Source organism: Myotis yumanensis, unplaced genomic scaffold (assembly GCF_028538775.1).
Source record: "Myotis yumanensis isolate MYYU_CA2020_CCGP unplaced genomic scaffold, mMyoYum1.0.hap1 SCAF_1, whole genome shotgun sequence".
Taxonomy (NCBI): Eukaryota; Metazoa; Chordata; class Mammalia; order Chiroptera; family Vespertilionidae; genus Myotis; species Myotis yumanensis.
Genome location: NW_027223752.1, coordinates 185,981,946 through 186,002,216, shown reverse-complemented (window position 1 = coordinate 186,002,216; position 20,271 = coordinate 185,981,946). Strand labels below are relative to the sequence as shown.

General features: G+C 44.6%; 1 protein-coding gene across 4 annotated transcripts in view; it reads right to left on the bottom strand.

Moving 5' to 3' along the window:
• HPSE (heparanase) overlaps positions 1–19,700 on the bottom strand; it is a 40,375-nt gene extending 20,675 nt beyond the window's left edge. For all 4 annotated transcript variants that reach the window (XR_011468369.1, XR_011468370.1, XM_070393582.1 and 1 more), the window contains exons 1-3: positions 19,371–19,700; positions 7,915–8,060; positions 5,310–5,435 (exon numbers count right to left, since the gene is read on the bottom strand). Coding sequence is in view for 2 of the 4 variants with exons in the window: in XM_070393582.1 (XP_070249683.1) it covers positions 5,310–5,435; positions 7,915–8,060; positions 19,371–19,612 (514 nt within the window). In the remaining 2 variants the exon portion in view is untranslated. The remainder of the gene's footprint in view (positions 1–5,309; positions 5,436–7,914; positions 8,061–19,370) is intronic.
• Positions 19,701–20,271: the final 571 nt, after the last annotated feature.

Below are 20,271 nucleotides of genomic sequence, written 5' to 3'. Positions count from 1 at the left end.
GTTCTCTCTTCCATGCCCCCCCCCAAGTTACTCAGGCATTACCAACCCCAGCCATGGATGCAGAACAATGTGCGGAAACTCCCATTGGCTTCTGAGATACTTATCACTGTGATGAGTTGGTGCCCAGAATAAACACAGGGATTCCTATCTATATGTTGGCAAGACATACAGATTAAAATAGAGAATTTCAAACCAGAAGTCAAATGTTTCCAAATACAAATAAACAATCTGTATTTGTTACAGATTTTTGCATTGCCAAGAGGGTGGCTGGAGTTTTACTGACCCAGTTACTATGTAGTTAGCAAAGGAACTTTGCCCTGGTATAGGAACTATGAAGTTCCCAGTCCCACAGGCAGGAAAAGATGTGGAAAACCTACCATTTTGGTTCCAGAAAGGTCATGTGAGAGCAAACCTTTTTTTTAAAGGAAAATTTAAGATAAATTGGTGTACTATTTAATATGATTAAAGAAAAAAGTGGGAATCTGTAGATTACTTAATGCTGTGGGGTCTTCTCTAAGCAGGTCTTTATCATAAGGATTGATTGCAAATGAGGCCTTGCTGCTGTAGGTCTCTCTGTACTTCTGTCATTCCTTTAATGGGATCTGAGGTGGCCCTGCCTTATGCCAAATCCCGTGCAACCAAATCAGAGTAGTCCCGCCCTATTTTAAAATGCAAAACAGTTTAGAGAACTACATTATCTATTAGCATATAATGTATTTTCCAATTTCTTATGTGTTGTGTGTTTTTCTGTATCTTATAAATTTAAAAATATAAACATTAAAAAATCTATGGGATACACTGAAATCCAGAGAGTGTACAATATAAATCTTATGAAGATAATTTACTTTCAATAATGTACTTTTAGAAATGCTGACTAGATCAGATCCTCAGCAGATCATCATCAGATCCTCATCAGTTCCTAACCAGAGCTCCGACCAGAACTTTGGCTGGAGATCCTGGCTAGAGGTCCTGACTAGGCTGCTGATCAACTGAAGGCTGTCTTCGTGTCATTCCTTCTTCGACGATTCCGTCCACACCTTTGGGGACCCCTGGACCTGCTGGGGTTGGACCCCAGCATATGGCACCCGAACAGGGACCCTTAGGTAAGCTCCCCATTCCCCTAGGTAAGCCCCACTCTCGGGACGGATAGGACTCCACCGTAGGAAGAGGGTGGATAGTTTTCGCTGACTCCGTCCACACCTTTGGGAACCCCTGGAACAGGATTCCCCTAGGTAAGCCCCCCCCATTGAGAACCCCTACACTCGGGACGGATAGGACTCCACCAGGGTGCTACAGAACCCTCTATAGAGGATAAGTAGGGTAAGAAGGTGGATAGTACAGAACTTAGATTGAGAAGATGTGCCATACTGAGTCCAAGAAAGAAGACTCTGTATTGATCCTTAGATTGAGAAGATATGCCATACTGAGTCCAAAGAAAGAAGACTCTGTATTGATCTTTAACACATATGCTTGCTAGCAGAGGAGTTAAGGTTACTCCCAGTCAGATGGAATGTTTTATACAAGAAGTATGTCCATGCGTTTCTGAGGAAGGAAAGGTGCCGGAAAGGTAAATGTAAAGGCATGGGAGAAGTAGGCCCAAGGAGCCTTATCCTTAACCCCACTGCAGCCTTTCCACCCTGGAAAAGTTCAGGATTGGAAAGCTCTCCCTGGGGTGATAGATCAGGACTCAGGTAATAGCGGAAAGCGCCAATCTTACTCTTAAAATGGATACAAGAGAGCATTTGGGGTTTTTCTTCTTTATGCCTGCCTTGGATTGAATAAATGCATTACGTGTGCCACCACAATGGACCCAGAGAAGCTCCTTGTCCCATCGTTCCAAAGACTTAGAGTTGCCCCGATGACAGAAAAGTGGAAAAAAGAAGAAAAGAAAGGCTATGCAAGGGACTGAGGTGCCAACATAGGGTCAGCTGAAGAAGTTAACAACTGAGGCCCAACAGATGGTAGAAAAGCAAGAAGTGGAAGCTACTCTCTCAGCCAAGTCCGAGGACTCTGAGTAAATCAGCAAAAGAAACTTTCATTTAGCAGAAACTCACTTATTTCATCAAATGGAAAGACTTACTTACAGGAGCCTGGAAGGGACCTGATGTACTTTTAACCCGGGGGGAGAGGATATGCTTGTATATTTCTACAGGACGCAGACTCACCTGTGTGGATTCCAGACCGTCTAGTCCGACCTTATGTCTCACCGCCCTCCGTTTCCACCTCACCCTAGCACACCTGACCAGTGCCCGTCTGCAGCAGATGTACAGCCCTGAGCTGGAACAATCTGTCCATTGGGAGGATCACATGTGCCTCCATATGTCCCAGCTTTGCCCCACATCTTCTTTCCTTTTTCCTTTTTCTTAAAAATCTAACTACTTATTTGCTGGTTCTTTGGCCTTTCTCCTTCTCTCCTGAACACAGCCTTTTCTAGAATCTCCCTACCCTACTGTTCCAGGAAGGGCACCTCCCTTTTCTGGGAGTGTTTGGTATATGCCCCATACATGAAGTTGTCTTGTGCCAAGAGCCTGAGATCCTGGGCTGAGAAAGTCCTGTCCCGGGACTCTCCTTAGTCCTGTATTGGCCCCTCTTACCCTTGTGTCAAGAGGGACCCTCTTCTTACAATCCAATTGACTATAGCTATTGTCTGAGCTCTCTGTTCATGCTGAGGTTGAAGCCTCATGGTGGCTGGTACCATGGATCTGTCTCTAGCCCAATGGCGTGAGCTGGGCCCTCCCTGGAGAAGAAACCTGGGTTCCCCAAGATATGTGATTAATGTCAGGGCCCCGCCAGCAGGCGAGGGGATCCCAAGGCAGTTGCTGGGCGTGGAGGCCCCGGGGGCGTAGGCTACCAAAGAGACAGAACTGAACCTCACATCACCCTGCTTGGCCCCGGAGGATGGCTGGTTAGTCAAAGACGGGTAAGATTCCTCAGGGAAGAACAACCTAAGACAGGCACAGTCGCAGAGGGGCTGGCAGGAGAGAACTTGGGGGTCAACAGAGGTGGGGCACAGATCCTCACCCCGCCCCCCCCAACTATGCAGGGTCTTGAATACTCGCCCCTTCTGAGGGAGGTCTCCTGTCCCCATGGCTGCTTCCCGCTTCCCACACCCAGCTCAGATCGGGACCCAGATAACAGAAAGAGACTTGGCCCAGCTCAGATCGGGACCCAGGTAAAGACAGAGACTGGCTGACAGCAGCTGCCCTCTCACTGCAACAGGACTTGTTTCCCATTTCTACCTTGGACCACAGGGAAAGGCGCAGATGAAGGAAAGGGCTGTGTCAGGATGCTGCCTTCTTCCCTTTCTTCCTCTTCTTTTTTCTAAACACTTCCATGCCTTGTAGTTCTTTTGCTTTCTTTTCTTTTTCTCTCTACTACCCTCCATCCTCCATAACAGCTGACCCAGAGGACACAGCTTATTCCTCCTTGGACACCAACACCACCATCAAGCATGGCCGTGATGGACCCTTTGATGCAGCTCTTCAACTCGCTGACACTTCAGGAAGCCCGTCGCCAGTGATGCCGCCCGCTAGCCAGACCAACAAAGACAATCAAACCAACAACTTGAGGACACCTGAAATCTCTTGACTGAAGAGGCCGGCAACCCCCTAAGGAACGGGGCTCCTTGTTCACTTCATCCACTATGTTTATAGCTATGCTTACTGTCATTGCTTGCCAGTCTTCTTCCGAGTCTTAAACAGCCCAATCTGAGAGGTGGCCACTGATTTGCATGCGCTATCATTTAAAAAATAAAAAAGGGGGAATTTGCCGGAAGCCGGTCCATCCTTGCTGCTTGACAGAGTCGCTGCAGGAAAGAAACATCTGCACAGCATATGTTTCAAGGGACCTGGCATATATAGCATATTGTTCTTAATATGTTTGCTCTCCTTAGTGCCTTGTGTTTTAACCAAGTTCACCTCTCTGAGAAAGGTTGTTTCCCCAGGTGGGGATTTTTCCCTGAGGTTAGGGAGGGGATACAACCCCTTAATTAAGTGCCAGGCGGGTAGTTAAGCTACATAATCTTTACTCCCTGGAATGGAGATAAGAAACGCCCTAACCTTTGTAATAGAAATTGACAGGATTAAAATCAGCTGGTATAAATACGGATGTAACAAGACAATAAACATCAGATCCTCAGCAGATCATCATCAGATCCTCATCAGTTCCTAACCAGAGCTCCGACCAGAACTTTGGCTGGAGATCCTGGCTAGAGGTCCTGACTAGGCTGCTGATCAACTGAAAAAAAAAAAAAAAAAAAAAAAAAAAAGAAATGCTGACTAACCCAAATTAACTTCAAGATCATTTATTTTTCAAAAGTTCCAAGAAGACAGTTGTGGACTCTCTGAGCAGGCTATTTCCTCAACTGAGATCTTGGGCAACATCATCCCTTAGGAGGGTCTGAAACCATCAACTTTCAGATAAAAATATATTTCATAGTTAGATAAGGCTTGCTTGATTAGTTGCTTCAAAGCCTTGCGTGACAACATCCTCCCATTTTGAAGATTGAAAAATGGTTTCAGTGAATGGAAATAACTTCCTGATTAGTTGCGCTACTCATGTGTTTGCAAACCACAGAAGAAAAAGAGAAAGCTGCGTCAAGGCCAAGACCATCTGGTATGACTCAGGATTCCTCTGTCTAATGCACCAACTCACAATAGGGGTTGCTTCTGGGAGGGGAGAGAGAATGGACAACAAGGTTTTCACATTCCACTCTTTATACTTTTCTATTTTACTTTTACATGACAAATGTATCCATGTCTTCCTTGATTTCCTAGCTCTTCAGAGAAGTTAAGGTTATTATAAGCTTATGAATGAATAGTTTCTGGGACAAAACTATTTTGTGGTTAGTAGGTAAAGTCAGGTGAAGACAAGAAAAAAAAAAAAAACACCCATAAGTTTTGGGTTCAAGATTTCCATTAACTCTTTTTTTTATATATAGACTTAATTTTTTAAAATGCTTTTTAAATTTATTTCAGAGAAGAAAGGAGAGGGAAAGATAGAAACATCAATGATGAGAGTGAATCATTGATCAGCTGCCTCCTGCATGTCCCCCACCCCCCTCCACTGGGGATTGAGCCCCCAACCTGGGCATGTGCCCTGATCAGGAATTAAACCATAACCTCCTGGTTTATAGATTGACGCTCAACCACTGAGCCACACTAGCCGGACATCCCATTAACTCTTGATAACATTTGAGTATTATGCAGCTTTACACAACTGCTATAGGGCTTATTAGATTGAAGGCCAAGTTCAAGCTCTCCAAATATTTAAGGGGCTGGGACACTTGCAGGGTGCCATTCATTTCTTACTTGAGTAGGTGGTATTCTTGAACTTTTTGTAATACTGTTCCCTGAGTAGAAACTGCTCCTGGGATGGCCATTCCAGTTGTAACCTTTTCTCCACGTCAGAAGGGATGAATCCAGACTTGCAAATATCTGCAGAAGGGAGATAATTTAGAGAATCTATTTTCAGTGATAAGGTTGAAATTCCATACATTTATTTAGTTAGGTACTTATGTGGCTAAAGTAGGCTAAGTTTCTGGTTATTAGGTATGCGATCAGAGAAAATATATTCTGTTACAACAAGTCAAATTTGCTGGCTAATCAGTCACCACACACACACAAAAGGGCAGGTTTCTTAAGAAACATCGGCCATACACTGGACACAGAACACTGGACTGGACATAAGTTTATAATTCAGAAAGCTCCTCAGAAATGTGAAATTACCAGAGAGCCCCTCTGAAGAAAACATAGTTCAGTTTTCTTAAGGTTCGCCTTCAAAATACAGAGAAATATGTTTTACTACATCTGATTAATTTCCTCTTGCCATAATGGCAGGACAGGAAATGTGGACATTTTTCCTTCAAATCTGGGATCGTCAAAGCTTCTGAGGCCACAACGTGTGCACCTGGAAAATCCCCCACTGCCCTGTCAGGCAGACTGCGCCTCCTTATCACAAGACAGCGGCCGGCTGGCGCTCACTGCCAGGCCTGGCTGACCCACCGGCGACTTCCTTTCTGGGAAGTCGCCCATTCTGGCTTTCTGGCAGCCAGTGCCCTATCCAACCCTGTGCTCACAAAGGATGTTTCAGTAGCACTTGGGTAATTCCATTGACCCCCACCCCACCCCAAACAGAAAGAAGAAAGTTGATCAGCGAAGGGCAGTTTCTGGTCTGAACTTATGAGACCTTCTGAATGCATATGACTGCTGGGAAAGGGCCAACTCTACACGTAAACTATTCCAATGTGTCATTCAAAAAAAGCCTCCTGCTTTTTTCATTTTTTCTAATTACTATTCTACCAGTTTTTTAAAAATATATTTTTTATTGATAGTATTACAGATATTTCCCATTTCCCCCCCTGCTCTAGCCCCTTATTCTATCAATTTTGACCCAACATGGTTAACTGTTCTAAATATTTCCTAACTGAAGAAAATATGTACTACTAGTATATGAAAAGTGAAATATTATTCATTAATATATACACTATACAAACATTATTATCATTCAATAATGTATTTGATGTCTATATAGCACTTACGAAAGACATGGGGCAAATCTTCGTGGCTTCTGTGGGCAGGTTTCTCAGGGGAAGCCCACACAATTCCCATATCAGAACTACCAGAGGAGCTTGCTAACCTTGGAACTAAGGTAAGAGCCCAGATATCCAGATATTTAAACTCACTCCAGGTGAAGTTTGAGAACCACTGCCCAGTAAGTCTTAAAATCTATTCTTAGAAGCAGAATATATCTCACATCCTCTACCTATATCTGACATCCACATTCTATAGGGTATTCCAAAAAAATGTATACACACTTTAATAGCTGATAACTCAATTTTCACTCCTTTTCAGGTTTAACTGACTTGAAATAATGGGTGAAGCCAGACTAAACTTTTAACAAAGAAAATTTATCCTAAAGTGCCACTAAACTTTTTTTTTTTTTAATGGGGACACATAAAAGATAAAGTTTACAGTACAAAACCGGCAACAGTCAATGAATTGAGGGCATACAAATATTGAACAAAATGATGATTATTTTTTTTGGTTAATCCTCACCAGAGAATATTTTTTCCATTGTTTTTTCAGAGAGAATGGAAGGGAAAGAGGAATAGAGATAGAGATAGAGATAGAGATAGAGATAGAGATCGAGATAGAGATCGAGATAGAGAGAGATAGAGATAGAGAAACATCAATGTGAGAGAAACATCAACTGGTTGCCTCCTGCACATGCCCCAGGCAGGGAACAGGGAGCGAACCCTCAACCCAGGCATGTACCCTTGACCGGGAATCAAACCCACTACCCTTTGGTGCTCAGGCCAATGCTCTAACCACTGAGAAACACTGGCCAAGGCCAAACACAATGATTCTTTATGTTTGCAATTCCATTGCTTCACATTATCCGCAGGACCTGGACTAGAATGGCCACCAGTTTGAAAACAGGCATTGACAGAAAAATTATTCATTTCTATAGATTCTTTTAAATTTTGAAAATGTACTATACGTTCATAAACATGTTAATAGACACTGACTCTATAATCATTCAAAGTGAGTATACAGTTTTTTAGACACCCTGTATTTCCAGAATAAAAGGGTTTCAACCTATTGCTGTATCTTCAGCCAGAAATACTCTTGTCAGTTTGAGGCACTGCTACCAACATGCTCCCTCCAAGCAGCTCTGTCCTTCAACTCCTGTCGCTGTTCTATTTCCACACAATTAACTCTCGGCTATGCCCAGCACACCTTTGTTTGGTGAAGTCTCACATTCATGAAAACATCAGGAAGAGGAAACCTGCCCACTGCTTCCTTCTTTTGTGCAGGTGCCTCCACAGGTCAGTTGGAAGCCCTTAATCTCTGACTGAATGCCCATGACTAGCAACTTAATGAAAATATATGGTTAATCTTTAAAAAGTTTCACCGTGGTTTAACTGAGATTGCCAGTAACTTCTCTCTTCAAAGCTTGGCTCCTTCTTGGGATCAAAAACGAGAAAGTCTGTCTTGGTGCCACCAAATCTCAGGTATGCAGGAGACAAACCTCTGGCCAAAGTACGAAGCTTTGGGGAACTGTGAGGAAGACAAGCAAGAAATTAAAATTTTTCCCCCCAGAATAATCTGATCAAACATGTTTACTCCCTGTCTCGGTGGACCTATTTCTTCATGTCTAGCTGGACAGGCCGTGGAGGGAGCAGGCATATTGCTATATGGGGGAGTCATCTCATTCTGAATCTTTCTAATGGCCAGGTTGCTCTCTAGGCACCTGGAGGCAGTGTGGAGCTCTAACTCTGGCAAAGCAGGATAGTGTTCAATCCGTTTAAAAAAACTCATAACCTTTTATGATTGTTGGAGGGAGTAGGTAAGAGGCTGAAAAGTACAGGAACAAAACAAACAAACAAAAAGTACAGGAACGATGACTTTGTGTTTCTTTAAAAAACAGATTGTCTTCAAAAATTTATGTTCCCATAGAAGTTCATAAATGACACAGGATTCCTCCTCCTCTCCCTAACCAGCCCTTCCCTAAGAAAACCATCCTTTTAAATTTAAGTCAACTAACTGTTCCTGGCCACACTGCTTTCTGGAACACTCTTCAAACACATAAAATCAATGCTGTGTCATTCTTGGATTGGCCTGATTTTAGTTTACTTCTGGATTTATTTCAAATTGAAAAATCATCCCAGGAAAACTATCTAATTGTCAATATTTCTAACATCCTAGAAATTAAAGCCGAACCTAAAATTTAAAATTTTAAGATGTGCACCTGCTTGATTACACATAATGTTATGTAAAATTTTGGAAAGATTTATTTACTTATGCTCAGGGAAGCGAAATTAAGAGGTGGAAATTGACCATAGGATAAGTCTCCTGCATTAAAGAACTTTAGTGATTCCTCCTCACCATTTTTTTGTTTGTAACTTGAGAACTTTTTACTGTACTATATAGGCACTTTTTCCTGTCTGAGCCTCTTCCTCCATAAAAAACACTTTCATGATGCTATTTATTTACTTAAAGACAAATATGCTAATATTATAGAGTAAAACATTTTCTTTGACCTAAAAGTTCATTTTCTCTGCATCTTAATAGAACTTAAAATAATTTTGTGGGTCCCAGCACGAGAAAATGCAGGACAAAGTGAGGCTTCAGAAATGTCATTAAACTGGATTCACTCTGACAAACACCCGACAACACCGGCACTCTGGGAAGGACGGCATCGGCCACAGGATCCTCACAACCACTAGAAAATATGCAGAAATGCTCACTTGGACTAGGTAAGGATCCAGAAGACAGTCAGTCCACTAACTGTAGGGAGGAGGACCAGAGCATCATTGTGCAATGGGCACAGAATTTCAGTTTTGGAAGATTAAAGGTTTAAGATGGGTGGCGGTGATGATTGCAGAACAATGTGAAAGAACTGAATGTCAGTGGACACTTTAGAATGGTAAATTTTATGCTTGGTATATTTTACCACAATAAGACAAACCAACTGTAGACACAGTGTGATTTCAACAATGAAAATAATAGATATAGAAGGAGATAAGAGTGATTATTATATGATAAGATAGATGATAGACTCTTTTCTATTGTTTTTCTGTATTTTACCTCTTTTCCATAATAAGCACATGATAGTTTAATTTATACGGGATTTTGTGTGTGTGTGTGTGTGTGTTAATGTTTTTTTAAAATAGATAAAGAAACCAAGATTTACTTAAAGGAGCTATCGCTATCCATTAATTTATTCAATAAATATTCATTGCAGGCCCACTCAGTGCCAAGCATCATGCTAGTTATTGGGGGCACAATGGCAAACAAGACAGAAATAGCTGCAGTTCTCATGTAATGTATAGTCTAGTGATATAGATGAACAAGTAAACAAGCAAGTCCAAAACAGTGCTATGAGAATATACAGAGGGATCCTAACCCAGACTTTGGGCTGGGGGTAAAGAGTGGTTAGAGGTTTTCCAGGGGAAATGACTTCATTGCTAGACATTCAAAAATGATAAATCTTATCCAGATCAAAGATAGCGAAGTAGGATTGAAGGAAGTGTTTCAGGTGTAGGGGGAAGTCTGGGCAAAAACCAGAGGCAGAAGAACATATGACACCACTGAAGAGCTGACAGATGTGGCCAGAGCCTAGAATTGGGGCAAGGAGTCGCTGAGAGAGGATATCTGGTGAGGCAAGTAGCACCATGACACGAAAGGCCTGTAAGCCACCACGTCTACAAATTCCAACTTTATATGAGAGCAATGGGGAGCCATGTAAGGATTTAAAGCCATGAAGTGGCCTCACCAGACTTTTATTTTAGAAAAGAATCTCAGGCTATAGTATAAATAGAAGGACCAAGACTGTAGTCATAGTAATGTAAACAGAAAGTAATGGGCTGGGGTAAGGCAACAGCAGTGGGGATGGAGAGAAATGGATAAATTCAAGATGCATATGAAGGTAGAAATACCAGATTTGATGTTATTTGAATGTTGGAGAAGAATCAAGAATTGCCCCTGGAAGCATCTTGAAAGAAGGTAATATTTGCTGAGAAGAAGAATAGGTGATAGATTGGAGTTGGGGGTGAAGGGGAGGGGGACTTAGTTTTGTAGAATTTGAGATGCCAGTGGAACACTTACCCTTTCAGCAGGCTAAAACATATTTCCATCAGGCCCTTGGCCATGTGTGCCTGAGTTCAGAAGACATACAGGTGAGGTATAGGGAGGAGAGCACTCAGTCTAAGAGTCAGTGACTAGTAACCCCAGCCCACAGGTGCGGATACATGGCCCTAAAACTGATACAGGACCTTCCTCAGAATCACTCCACTGCCTTTGGCCAGGCACTGATTCTAGTCCTTGACATTTTGATTGTGTTTGATGATAGAGGAAGCTCATTTAAATCTGTGTAGCTGGTATTTGTAAGATGGGGAGAGGCTGGGGCTTTCTGGGAAATGTGGGGTGGGATGGGGGGGAGACTAGCAACAGATAGATAAAGAAACCAAGATTTACTTAAAGGAGCTATCGCTATCCATTAATTTATTCAATAAATATTCATTGCAGGCCCACTCAGTGGCTGGGGTCAGATGTATGAGTGTCAGAGCCTAGTTCCCAGTGGTAGTAACTCTACCATCTTGGGTCACTCTCAGTCACATTACCCTGCCTTTATTACCTTCATCCTTAGTTGCTTCCTTGGTTTCCTATCTGTCCCAGTCCCCACCCCTGACGTAAGCCCCATGAAAGCCCGGACCTTACCTGTGTGGCTCCTCGGAATCGTCACTGTGCCCAGAGAAGCATCTAGATAAGTCCCTGGCACACAGCTGGTGTTTAATAAGTATTGGTTAAGTGAATGAACTATTGAGTCCAGCCTGCTGAAAGGGCAAGTGGGGCCAGGCAAAGACTGTTTTCTGGACAAAATAAAAACCCGATGTTCTGGCTCCTGCCAAGGAAAGGAAGTCAGACGTTTCAAAGTATCGGTATTCAGGACCTTTTTGTTTGTCTCCTTGGCAATGGAACATTTTCTTGTTTTGAGAATACAATATTGATGCCCTCTTACAAAAAATAAACAAACAAAACCAGATTGAAAACAGATGGCAAACATGTCGTAAAAATAAAACCGATCAAAGGTATCTCCATCAGATATAGGAAAAAGAAAAGGGGGAAAATCCACCACCGCCACAGTGACATGGAAATAACAAAAGGACACATAAAGCAGCTGCAGGTATTCATTTCCGGAGCAGCTGTTAGGGGAAAGAAAAGTCTGCAGGAATTTTTATATTATCTTATGTCTGACAGTAGGCTGCATACGTCTGGCACAAAAGCAAAGGTGTGCTGGAGCCAGCTTGTATTGGCTCGGACCAGCCGGTGAGAGCCAATTGTTAAGTTTTGAGAACCAGTTGTTAAACTGTTGGCAGTTTGAGATTAGCCATGGTGGGACTACTTATAGCAGAAATTGGAAGAAAACTTACATTAGTCTCCCCTCCTCCCAGGAGGCCCATGGTTCAACATTTCCTAGCCCACCACCGTATGAACAGTAATTCAACCCACGGAAGTGGGTAAGACCACTCAGGAGAGTATGTGAAGTGAAAAAACACCTAGGCCAGAAGTCTGAAGAACATCAACATTTAAGACAAGCTAGAGAAAGTCATGGAGAAGAACCGTTAGATAGGTGGGGAAACCCCCAGAAATGGAAGTGACACAGGCCCAAAGAGATGAGATAGTGTTTCAATTGTCAACCTTGCCAAATGCTTTCAACAGACTGTATTAATTTGCTAGGGTGCAGTAACGAAGTACCACACACTGGGTGGTGTGAACAAGGGACACTTATTGTCTTATAGTTCTAGAGGTTAGAAATCTGAAATCAAGGAGTTGGCAAGGCCACCATCCCTCTGAAGGAACCGGGGAAGGGTCTATTTCAGCCCTCTCCTAGCTTCTGGTAGTTCCTCATAGCAACATAACTCTAATCTTCACAGAGTGTTCTTTCTGTATGCATGTCTGTCTCCAAATTTCCCCTTTTTATAAGGACATCCGTCATACTGGATTACAGCCTGCTCCATTCCAGTATGCCCAGTTCTTAACTAATTTTATTTCTTCAATGGCACTATTTCCAAATAAGGTCACACTAAGGTACTGAGGGTTAGGACTTCAACATATAAATTTGCAGGGGAACACCCAAAAATTCAATCCATGACAGAGACCAATTTGAAAGTTGTTCACTGGATTTTGCAATAAAAGAAGGTGATTGATGTTGGAGAGATTTATTTCATGACACAGTGATGGGGACATTATGAAGGTGGAACAGGAAGGAATGGGCAGGAAGGAAGGCTGCAAAGGGAGAATGAGGGCAGTTCCTGCAGAGGCACGCGTGCAGGGAGGAGTTTGAGATGGGAAAGACTTGAGGATGTTCCTATGCTGACAGGGAGCATTCAATACAAACAGAGATGTTAAAGATCCAGGGAAGAGAAGAGATGACTGACAGAGCATAGTCCTTGGGGAGGCAAGAGGGGACAGGATCCAGAACAGAGCTAGAATTGGCCTTGCCCAACCAACTGAACCATCCCATGCACCAAAAGGTCACCAGTTCGATTCCTGGTCATGGCACATGCCAGGGTTTTAGCTCGATCACCGGCAGGGGGCATGCAGGAGGCAGCTGATCAATGTCTGTCTGTCTCTCTCTCTCTCTCTCTCAAAAAAAGAAAGAAAAGAAAAAGAAAAAAAGGCCTAAGAAAAGAGAAAGGAAGAAAGGACATAGCCATGGTATGTCTGTAGGTTTGATGGCAGGAAGAAAAGGAAGTTCCTGTCTAGTGACTTCATTTTCTTTGGGAAACAAAAATGTGGTCATAGGCTAAGAGTGATGAGATGAAGATGGATTCAGAGTTTTGAAGGAAGTAGAGAATGAGAGAATCGGGGAAATGAAGAATTAAGAGTAGCACTAAGGGATAAGTCTGAAAGCCAAGAATTTATAGTGCAACATCAATCCATGTGGCTAGGAGAGTCCCTTCCGCCCCCAAGAGCTCTATAACTCAGCTATACAGGGTGGCCACTGAGACTGGAAGCAGAGGTAAATACATAAAGGTGGCTTATTAATATGAATTATAATTCACAACTAGATATATATTTTCCATTTCAGGATTTCAGAGCCACCCTATAGATTCCAAAGAGGGAAAATACAATTAGACTAAGCTAGGTTTGGGTTTTAGCAGGAACAATGGGGCCGGGATTTGTGGATATTATCACATGAGCAGTTTATGTAGTAAATCAAGAAGTCAAAATCAGAGCGAGGAGGAGGCTGTTCAGTGGAGGCACTTAAAAAAAATAGTTGTGTTGGGATCCACAGAGTGAAGGAGTGAAGAGAGTAAGGAGTTTAGTCCAAGAATGGGAGGTTTTAAGATTTCAGATGTTGAAAGGTTCTTAGGGATGAAGAGTCAAGGCATGGCCATGGCATTAGGTGGCTGAAGCGGAGAGAAGCAATGTGTGCTAATAAGTTGACTCCCTAGCAAAAAAAGTGCTCTATTTTTTAAAATTCTCACCCAAGGATATGTTTGTTACTGATGAGAAAGAGAGAGAAAATGATGTGAGAGAGAAACATCAATCTGTTGTCTCCTGCACATGCCCAGACTGGGGATAGAACCTGCAACCTGGATATGTGCACTGACAGGGAATCGAACCCACAACCTTTTGGTTCAGGGGACTATACTCCAACAAACAGAGCTACCCATGCAGGGCAAAAGTGCCCTATTGATTAGTGTTTGCCAATCTCCATGATGTAACTATTCCCACCACGGCTGAGTTCAGGCTATCAGTGCTGGTGTCACTGGTGGAGGTGGAAAGAGATGCACACATTTTATAAGCTGCTGCAAGCTGATTCCAGTAAAACACTGAGCGAAGATTATTTTGAAATGTGGGTGTGAAGAGATAGAGAGGTAGTTTATTTATGTGGACTTGAAGTCATTTAGGATGACGGTGGGGCATGGGAAAGGAAAGGCAAGTATGAGATCAGTGTCCATCTTCAATCGATAGCATGTGAGTTGAGAGGGGAGCAGCGCGTGGTGACGAGGAGCAGAGGACGAGACCCAGACATGGAGATAGGGAGCCTCACCCTGCAGTCCTGATAGTCATCTATCTCTAGCCTGCATCAAGTTCATCTAAACTGAGTGCCTGGGGCATGTGGCATAGATTATTTCACTCAATCCTAAAACAACCCAATGAGGTGGTTTCATTATTATCCATATTTTACAGATAGGGAACCTGACACAGGTACCAAGCCATTAGGACCTGAACCACAGCAATCTGGAGTTCAAACTGGTGGGTAGTTGTCTGGAAGCTGCACTGGGGAATGGGAGAAGAGTCAGTATGGAGACTGCCCAGCCTCTACTCCAGAGGAGTCGCATCTACTTCTCTACTTCAGAGTTCTGCCAGGGCCATGAGTGGCAGGCTTATTCTGTGAGGAGCACAGAACAGGGCTGCCATGCAAAGGGCTCCAGGGACCACAATAGAAGGTTTGGGAAGGAAGAGAAGAATGAGCACTCAGTTAGGGGGAGCACTTCTCAGAGGTTAGAAAATGTGAGTCTATGCGTGGCTTCGATTGTTCTCAGTTCCCTGTTTCTCTTTGGTTACCTCTGTCAGCAACAGGCACATAGAGGGCCTATGGCTCTTTCCAACATCAGTTATCAAACCTTGCACTTGACATTGAAAATAACTACTTTTCCAAAAATGAAAAGCAACTTTGTGGTGATACAATAATCTGATTATCAAAAGTCATTATTAATAAATATTTATCAAATTGGCAAAAAGGGATGAACTTTGCTGAAGAAAAATGAGCAAATCCTATGAAAAGCAAACACAATGGCATTATCGTTGCTGTGGCTGTTAGGACCAGGACACTACACTGTGGTTCTAGGATCTCTATCACTGACTCAGCGCTCTACTGTTTTACACTGTGTTAGTGAACCTTGCTTGATTGACATGGGGACTGCATTGTCTAACACGGTAACCACTAGTCACATGTGGTCATGAGCATTTGAAATGTAGCTAGTCTGAATTTGAGATGTGGTGTGAGTATAAAATATACACCAGATTTTGAGGACTTGATTAAGAAAAGAATGTGAAATATCTCATATTTTTATATTGATTAGATGTTGAAATAATATTTTGTTACATAAAATATATCATTAAAATTAATTTCATCTGCTTGTTTTTACCTTTTTTTAGCATGGCTGCTAGAAAATTTAAAATTACATGTGTAGCTTGTATATGAGGATCACATTCTATTTCTACTGAGCAATACTTGTCTCAGTCTACCCATCTTTAAAGGCGAGGAGATTTTTTCTATTGATTTTTTTTTTTTAGAGTGAGTAAAGGGGAGAGAGGACGGGGGAGGGAGAGAAACATCAATGTGAGAGAGACACATAGTTTGGTTGCCTTCCGCATGCACCCCACACCCTGGCTGACCCAGGTACGTGCCCTTGACTGGAACTGAACCTGTGACCCTTTGGTCCTCGGGTTGACCCTCTAACCACTGAGAAAAACGGGCCAGGGCAGGTTTAGGAAGTTTTTGATTGTGCTATTGATTAGATACTTCTGGGAAAAGGGCAAATTGAAAAGATGGTTCTTTCTAATTCGAGATTGTTCTATCCCTGGCATTTACATTCTGTGTGCTCTGTGTTCTCTGATTGCAAATGTGACAACAACCCAAAAAAACCCCTCTGTTTGCCATCATGGGAACGGAACCATGCCATCTGATTACATTTGCATAGGCCTCTTGGGAAGTACCTTGGAGGCTTAGACCCTGCTCCTCCTACTCTCAGGTCAGTGCTTCTTTCACTATATCAATCTTCTCAATTTGTGTCTGGACAACCTTTTTTTTTTTTTTTTTTTTTTTAAAGTATATTCTCCCTGCTTTATCTTCTTTTTGTGTACTCTTGTCTCTGCAATTAGCATTTGGGTTCAAACTCTGCTCCTTCCAGTATTAGCTGGCTGACCAGGGGCAAGTTACTCAATCTCCCTAAGCCTCAATCTCTCCCTTTTTATAATGGGGATAATACTAGTACTGACCTCAGAGTTTTGTAGTGAAGACTAAATGAGTTAATACCTAGGTCCTAGGACAGCCGTGGGCAAATGAATAAAACTAAAAAAAAAAAGACCGTACCCTTTTATGTAATGATGTTTACTTTGAATTTATATTAGTTCACACAAACACTCCATCCATGCTTTTGTTCCGGCCCTTCCGGTCCAGTTTAAGAACCCATTGTGGCCCTCGAGTCAAAAAGTTTGCCCACCCCTGTCCTAGGAGGTGCTCAGAACAGGGCCCGGCCTATGACAAGGGCTTCATTAGCATCAGCTAAGTTTATTATCTGCTCCTCCTTACTGCAGCTTTCATCTGCTGGGCTCTTGCTATCTTCACCCAAACAGCCTCACTTTTGAGGAACTGTAACCAAACAATGCCACTCTCACCCTCCCTTCCTGTGGACAGATATTAAGCTCAATGTTGTCTTCTGAAAAGGAAGATAAATGGTTTGTCTTCTGAGATGGCCAGGCTACTCTGGGCACTGTGCTAACCATCCTGGAGCTGGGCCCTCGGAGGAGAAGGAGAGGGAGCTCCTGCCACTTGGAGCTGCAGTCTTTGAGCTCTCAGCTGGGAATAGTGTGGATGTGATTGCAGATGCCTCTGGGGAGTGGGCATCGAAGACAGCCTCTGCTAAGGAAGGAATCTGGAGTGGCCAGGAGCCAGCCCTGGAGAGAAGCCCATTTGAACAGGAATACACTGTGTTTTGTAAACCAAAATCAGTTTTATCTATTGCATGTTGGGCTTTTTTGGTTTTCATTATACTTCAGCCTTTAACAAAAAGGTGGGGGTCAGGGAGGAAGAAAGAGTGCTATGGGCTATAAAGAGATAGGTTTAAGAACAGTTAAAGTCGTGGTGGGCAAACTGTGGCTCGAGCCACATGTGGCTCTTTGGCCCCTTGAGTGTGGCTCTTCCACAAAATACCACGTGCGGGCGCGCACGTACAGTGCGATTGAAACTTCGTGGCCCATGCGCAGAAGTCGGTATTTTGTGGAAGAGCTGGTATTTTGTGGAAGAGCCACACTCAAGGGGCCAAAGAGCCTCGTGTGGCTCGCGAGCCGCGGTTTGCCTAGCCGCAGTTTGCCGACCACTGATAAAGGTATCACCAGCACTAAATTGCAGACTGGAAGTTCTGTGTGTATAGGGGGCTGAGGGTCCCAGCCAATCGGTTAGCTTAACCGCAGGCTGATCAGGCCTAGATCCCAAAAGTCATACTATAGGTTTTTTCTTTTGGACCTGTTTTCCCAGGAAGATATCCCCAAATGCCTTTCCTTGGGGAGGGGTGGGGCAGATCCTGGCCGCAACAGCAGAATAGAACCTGAGTTCTCACATTTCAGTAAGTGGTCATTTACTTAACCCCTCTGTTTTCAGTCAAGAACATCTCTTCTCCTATCATCTCCCACCACCCCCCACCAAGCTAGGCCTGGGGTCCTCAGATATGTAGCCTATACTTTAGAGTTTCTCCAGAGAGATCTTTCTGTCCCAACCAGCTGCTACCTGTATCACCTTCCTATCCCTAAGGGGTAGGGGTAAAGTGGGGACTCCCCCACCAGGAAATTCTTGCTCTCCTGCCACAGAGGGAAAGATGGGGGTTAACTATGATCAAAAGATACAATGAGAACTGGTGAATGGTTATCAAATACTTGCCATTTTCCAGGAAGAAGCTGTTATACTCTGTGTCAAACACTGTGCTAAGTACTTATGTGTCATCTCATCAAATCCTCATTACAGTCCTGCAAGGAAGTTTTATAGAAGTTCCATTCTACAGGTGAAGAAATTGAGGCTCGGAGTTGCCAAACAACCCGTTAAGAACTAAGCCACCCTGCTTTGGCAGAGTTGGGAATTCAGCCGGGGCTCGTCTGACTGCCAATCTCTAACCCAGTCGGCTACCTGCCTTTATTTGCAGAATAAATGACTGAACTTAGCAGTGGCAGCTGACAGCCTGGGCACAGGAAGTTCAGCATGTAGGTGTTTGGCAGCGGCCAAAGATACCTAGCTGTCTGGGTTGGGTGAGGTGTGGCCGCCTCTGGAGGTTCTCATGACCTAGATGAGTGACCTCGATGACCTGGCCCAGAAGACCTGTGACTGTCCCTGCAGCTCTCCATCTTGGGATCAGCCTGCACTCGTGGGGCAGGGGCCAGGGACCTGCATCAGGTTTGGTCTTTCTCCTATGAGAAAAAATTACAGCTGATAAAGCAGTGCCACATTTTGAGCCTCAACTTGGAGAGGTATCTTTTTATTAAGGCACTGTAAGGCACTGCGATCGTCTCCCTGGTCTCATTTATTTAATATTTAGACTTTAAAAAGAGTGTAATATGGGAAATCTCTGTGCCTAATTTAGCTGTGAACCTAAAACTGCTCTTTAAAGGTGTATTTACAATATCCATGTTTTAGAGATATAATTTTAAAGTGTACCTATGGAGTAAGTAAGCTTTGGGATATTTTCCATCTATTTTTTTAACCCCTCCCGGAGCCCGGAGCCCGGAGCCCGCCTGGCCCCAGGGGCACTGTGCAGCAGACCCAGGCTCACAGCTCCAGCGGCACCTGCTCGTCCCTCTCCCCGGAGCGTTCGCTGCCTGGCAGTTGGGAAGTTTCTTACCTAAATTTCCTGTTAATACTTGGCCCTAAGTTGGCGCTCAGTCAACATCTGCTGAATGAATAAAGTAGGGAGGAATGAGTGGTTTGGAGGGGGTGAGAGAGAGAGAGAGAGAGAGAGAGAGAGAATTTCCGTGTCAGAAGAGACAAAAGAGCGGAGGGGAGGAGAGCGGTGGCAGGGCGGGCGTGGATGTCAGGAGCCGGGAGCGGGCACAGAAGCAGAGGGACCGGGGGCCGGCGCTTACCCCAGGAAGGTGAGGAACCGCGGGTCCGTGGCCAGGTTGGCGTCGATGGTGAAGGACAGGAACGCGGGGCTCACCTGGTGCACCGGCCGCTCCGTGGAAAAGTCCAGCTCCACGGCGTCCTCGGTGCGCGCGGGTCCCGCCAGGGCACCGGGGGCGAAGGCGCCGAGCGGCCCCAGCAGCTGCAGCAACAGCAGCAGCAGCAGGAGCGGCGGCGGCGGCCCCGACTGGCAGCGCCGCAGCATCTCGGGCTCACCTGGCGGCCCAGCAGCGGCGCAGCGGGAGTGGAGACCCGGCGCACTTCCTCCCGCCTCGCCACAGCGCCTTTTCTCCTTTCCTCCTTTCCTCCCCGGCTCACCCCGCCCCACCCTTTCCCTCCCCCTGCGCCCTGCATCCCTCTCCCTCCCCCTCCTGCCCCCGCATCCCTCCCACGGCTTCTCCTCTCCCTGCCCCGCCTACCCAACTCACTCCCGCTGCCTCGCACGCTTTCCCCTCGGTGGAGGTCACGTCCCCTTACGAAACCACCCACACCCATTCGGAGGGCGCGGGCCAGGCCACGCTCCCAACGCCCAGGAAGCCCGGGGAGGGAGCGCCCTGGGAGGAGCGCTGGGCACCCGGCGGCTTCCCTGTGCTCTCTGTTGGGGGCACCAGTGTTTCCCTCTTCCTCGTCCCATCCAGGTGGCGCGGGGTCTGCTGACCCTTAACCGAACCCTCCAGCTGAGCATCCATCGCTTGTCCTTCCACCTGGCTCATAAAACTGTGTCTGTCACTTGAGCCTGCCAGAATCTGATAAACCCGTGTGCCCTCTGGCCAGAGAGCTGTGTCCCAGGCATCTTATTTTTGCCTGAAAAATCTGTCCTGGGCGTCCTGACCAGCTTTTCCTGGAAACCTGTTAGCACAGCCT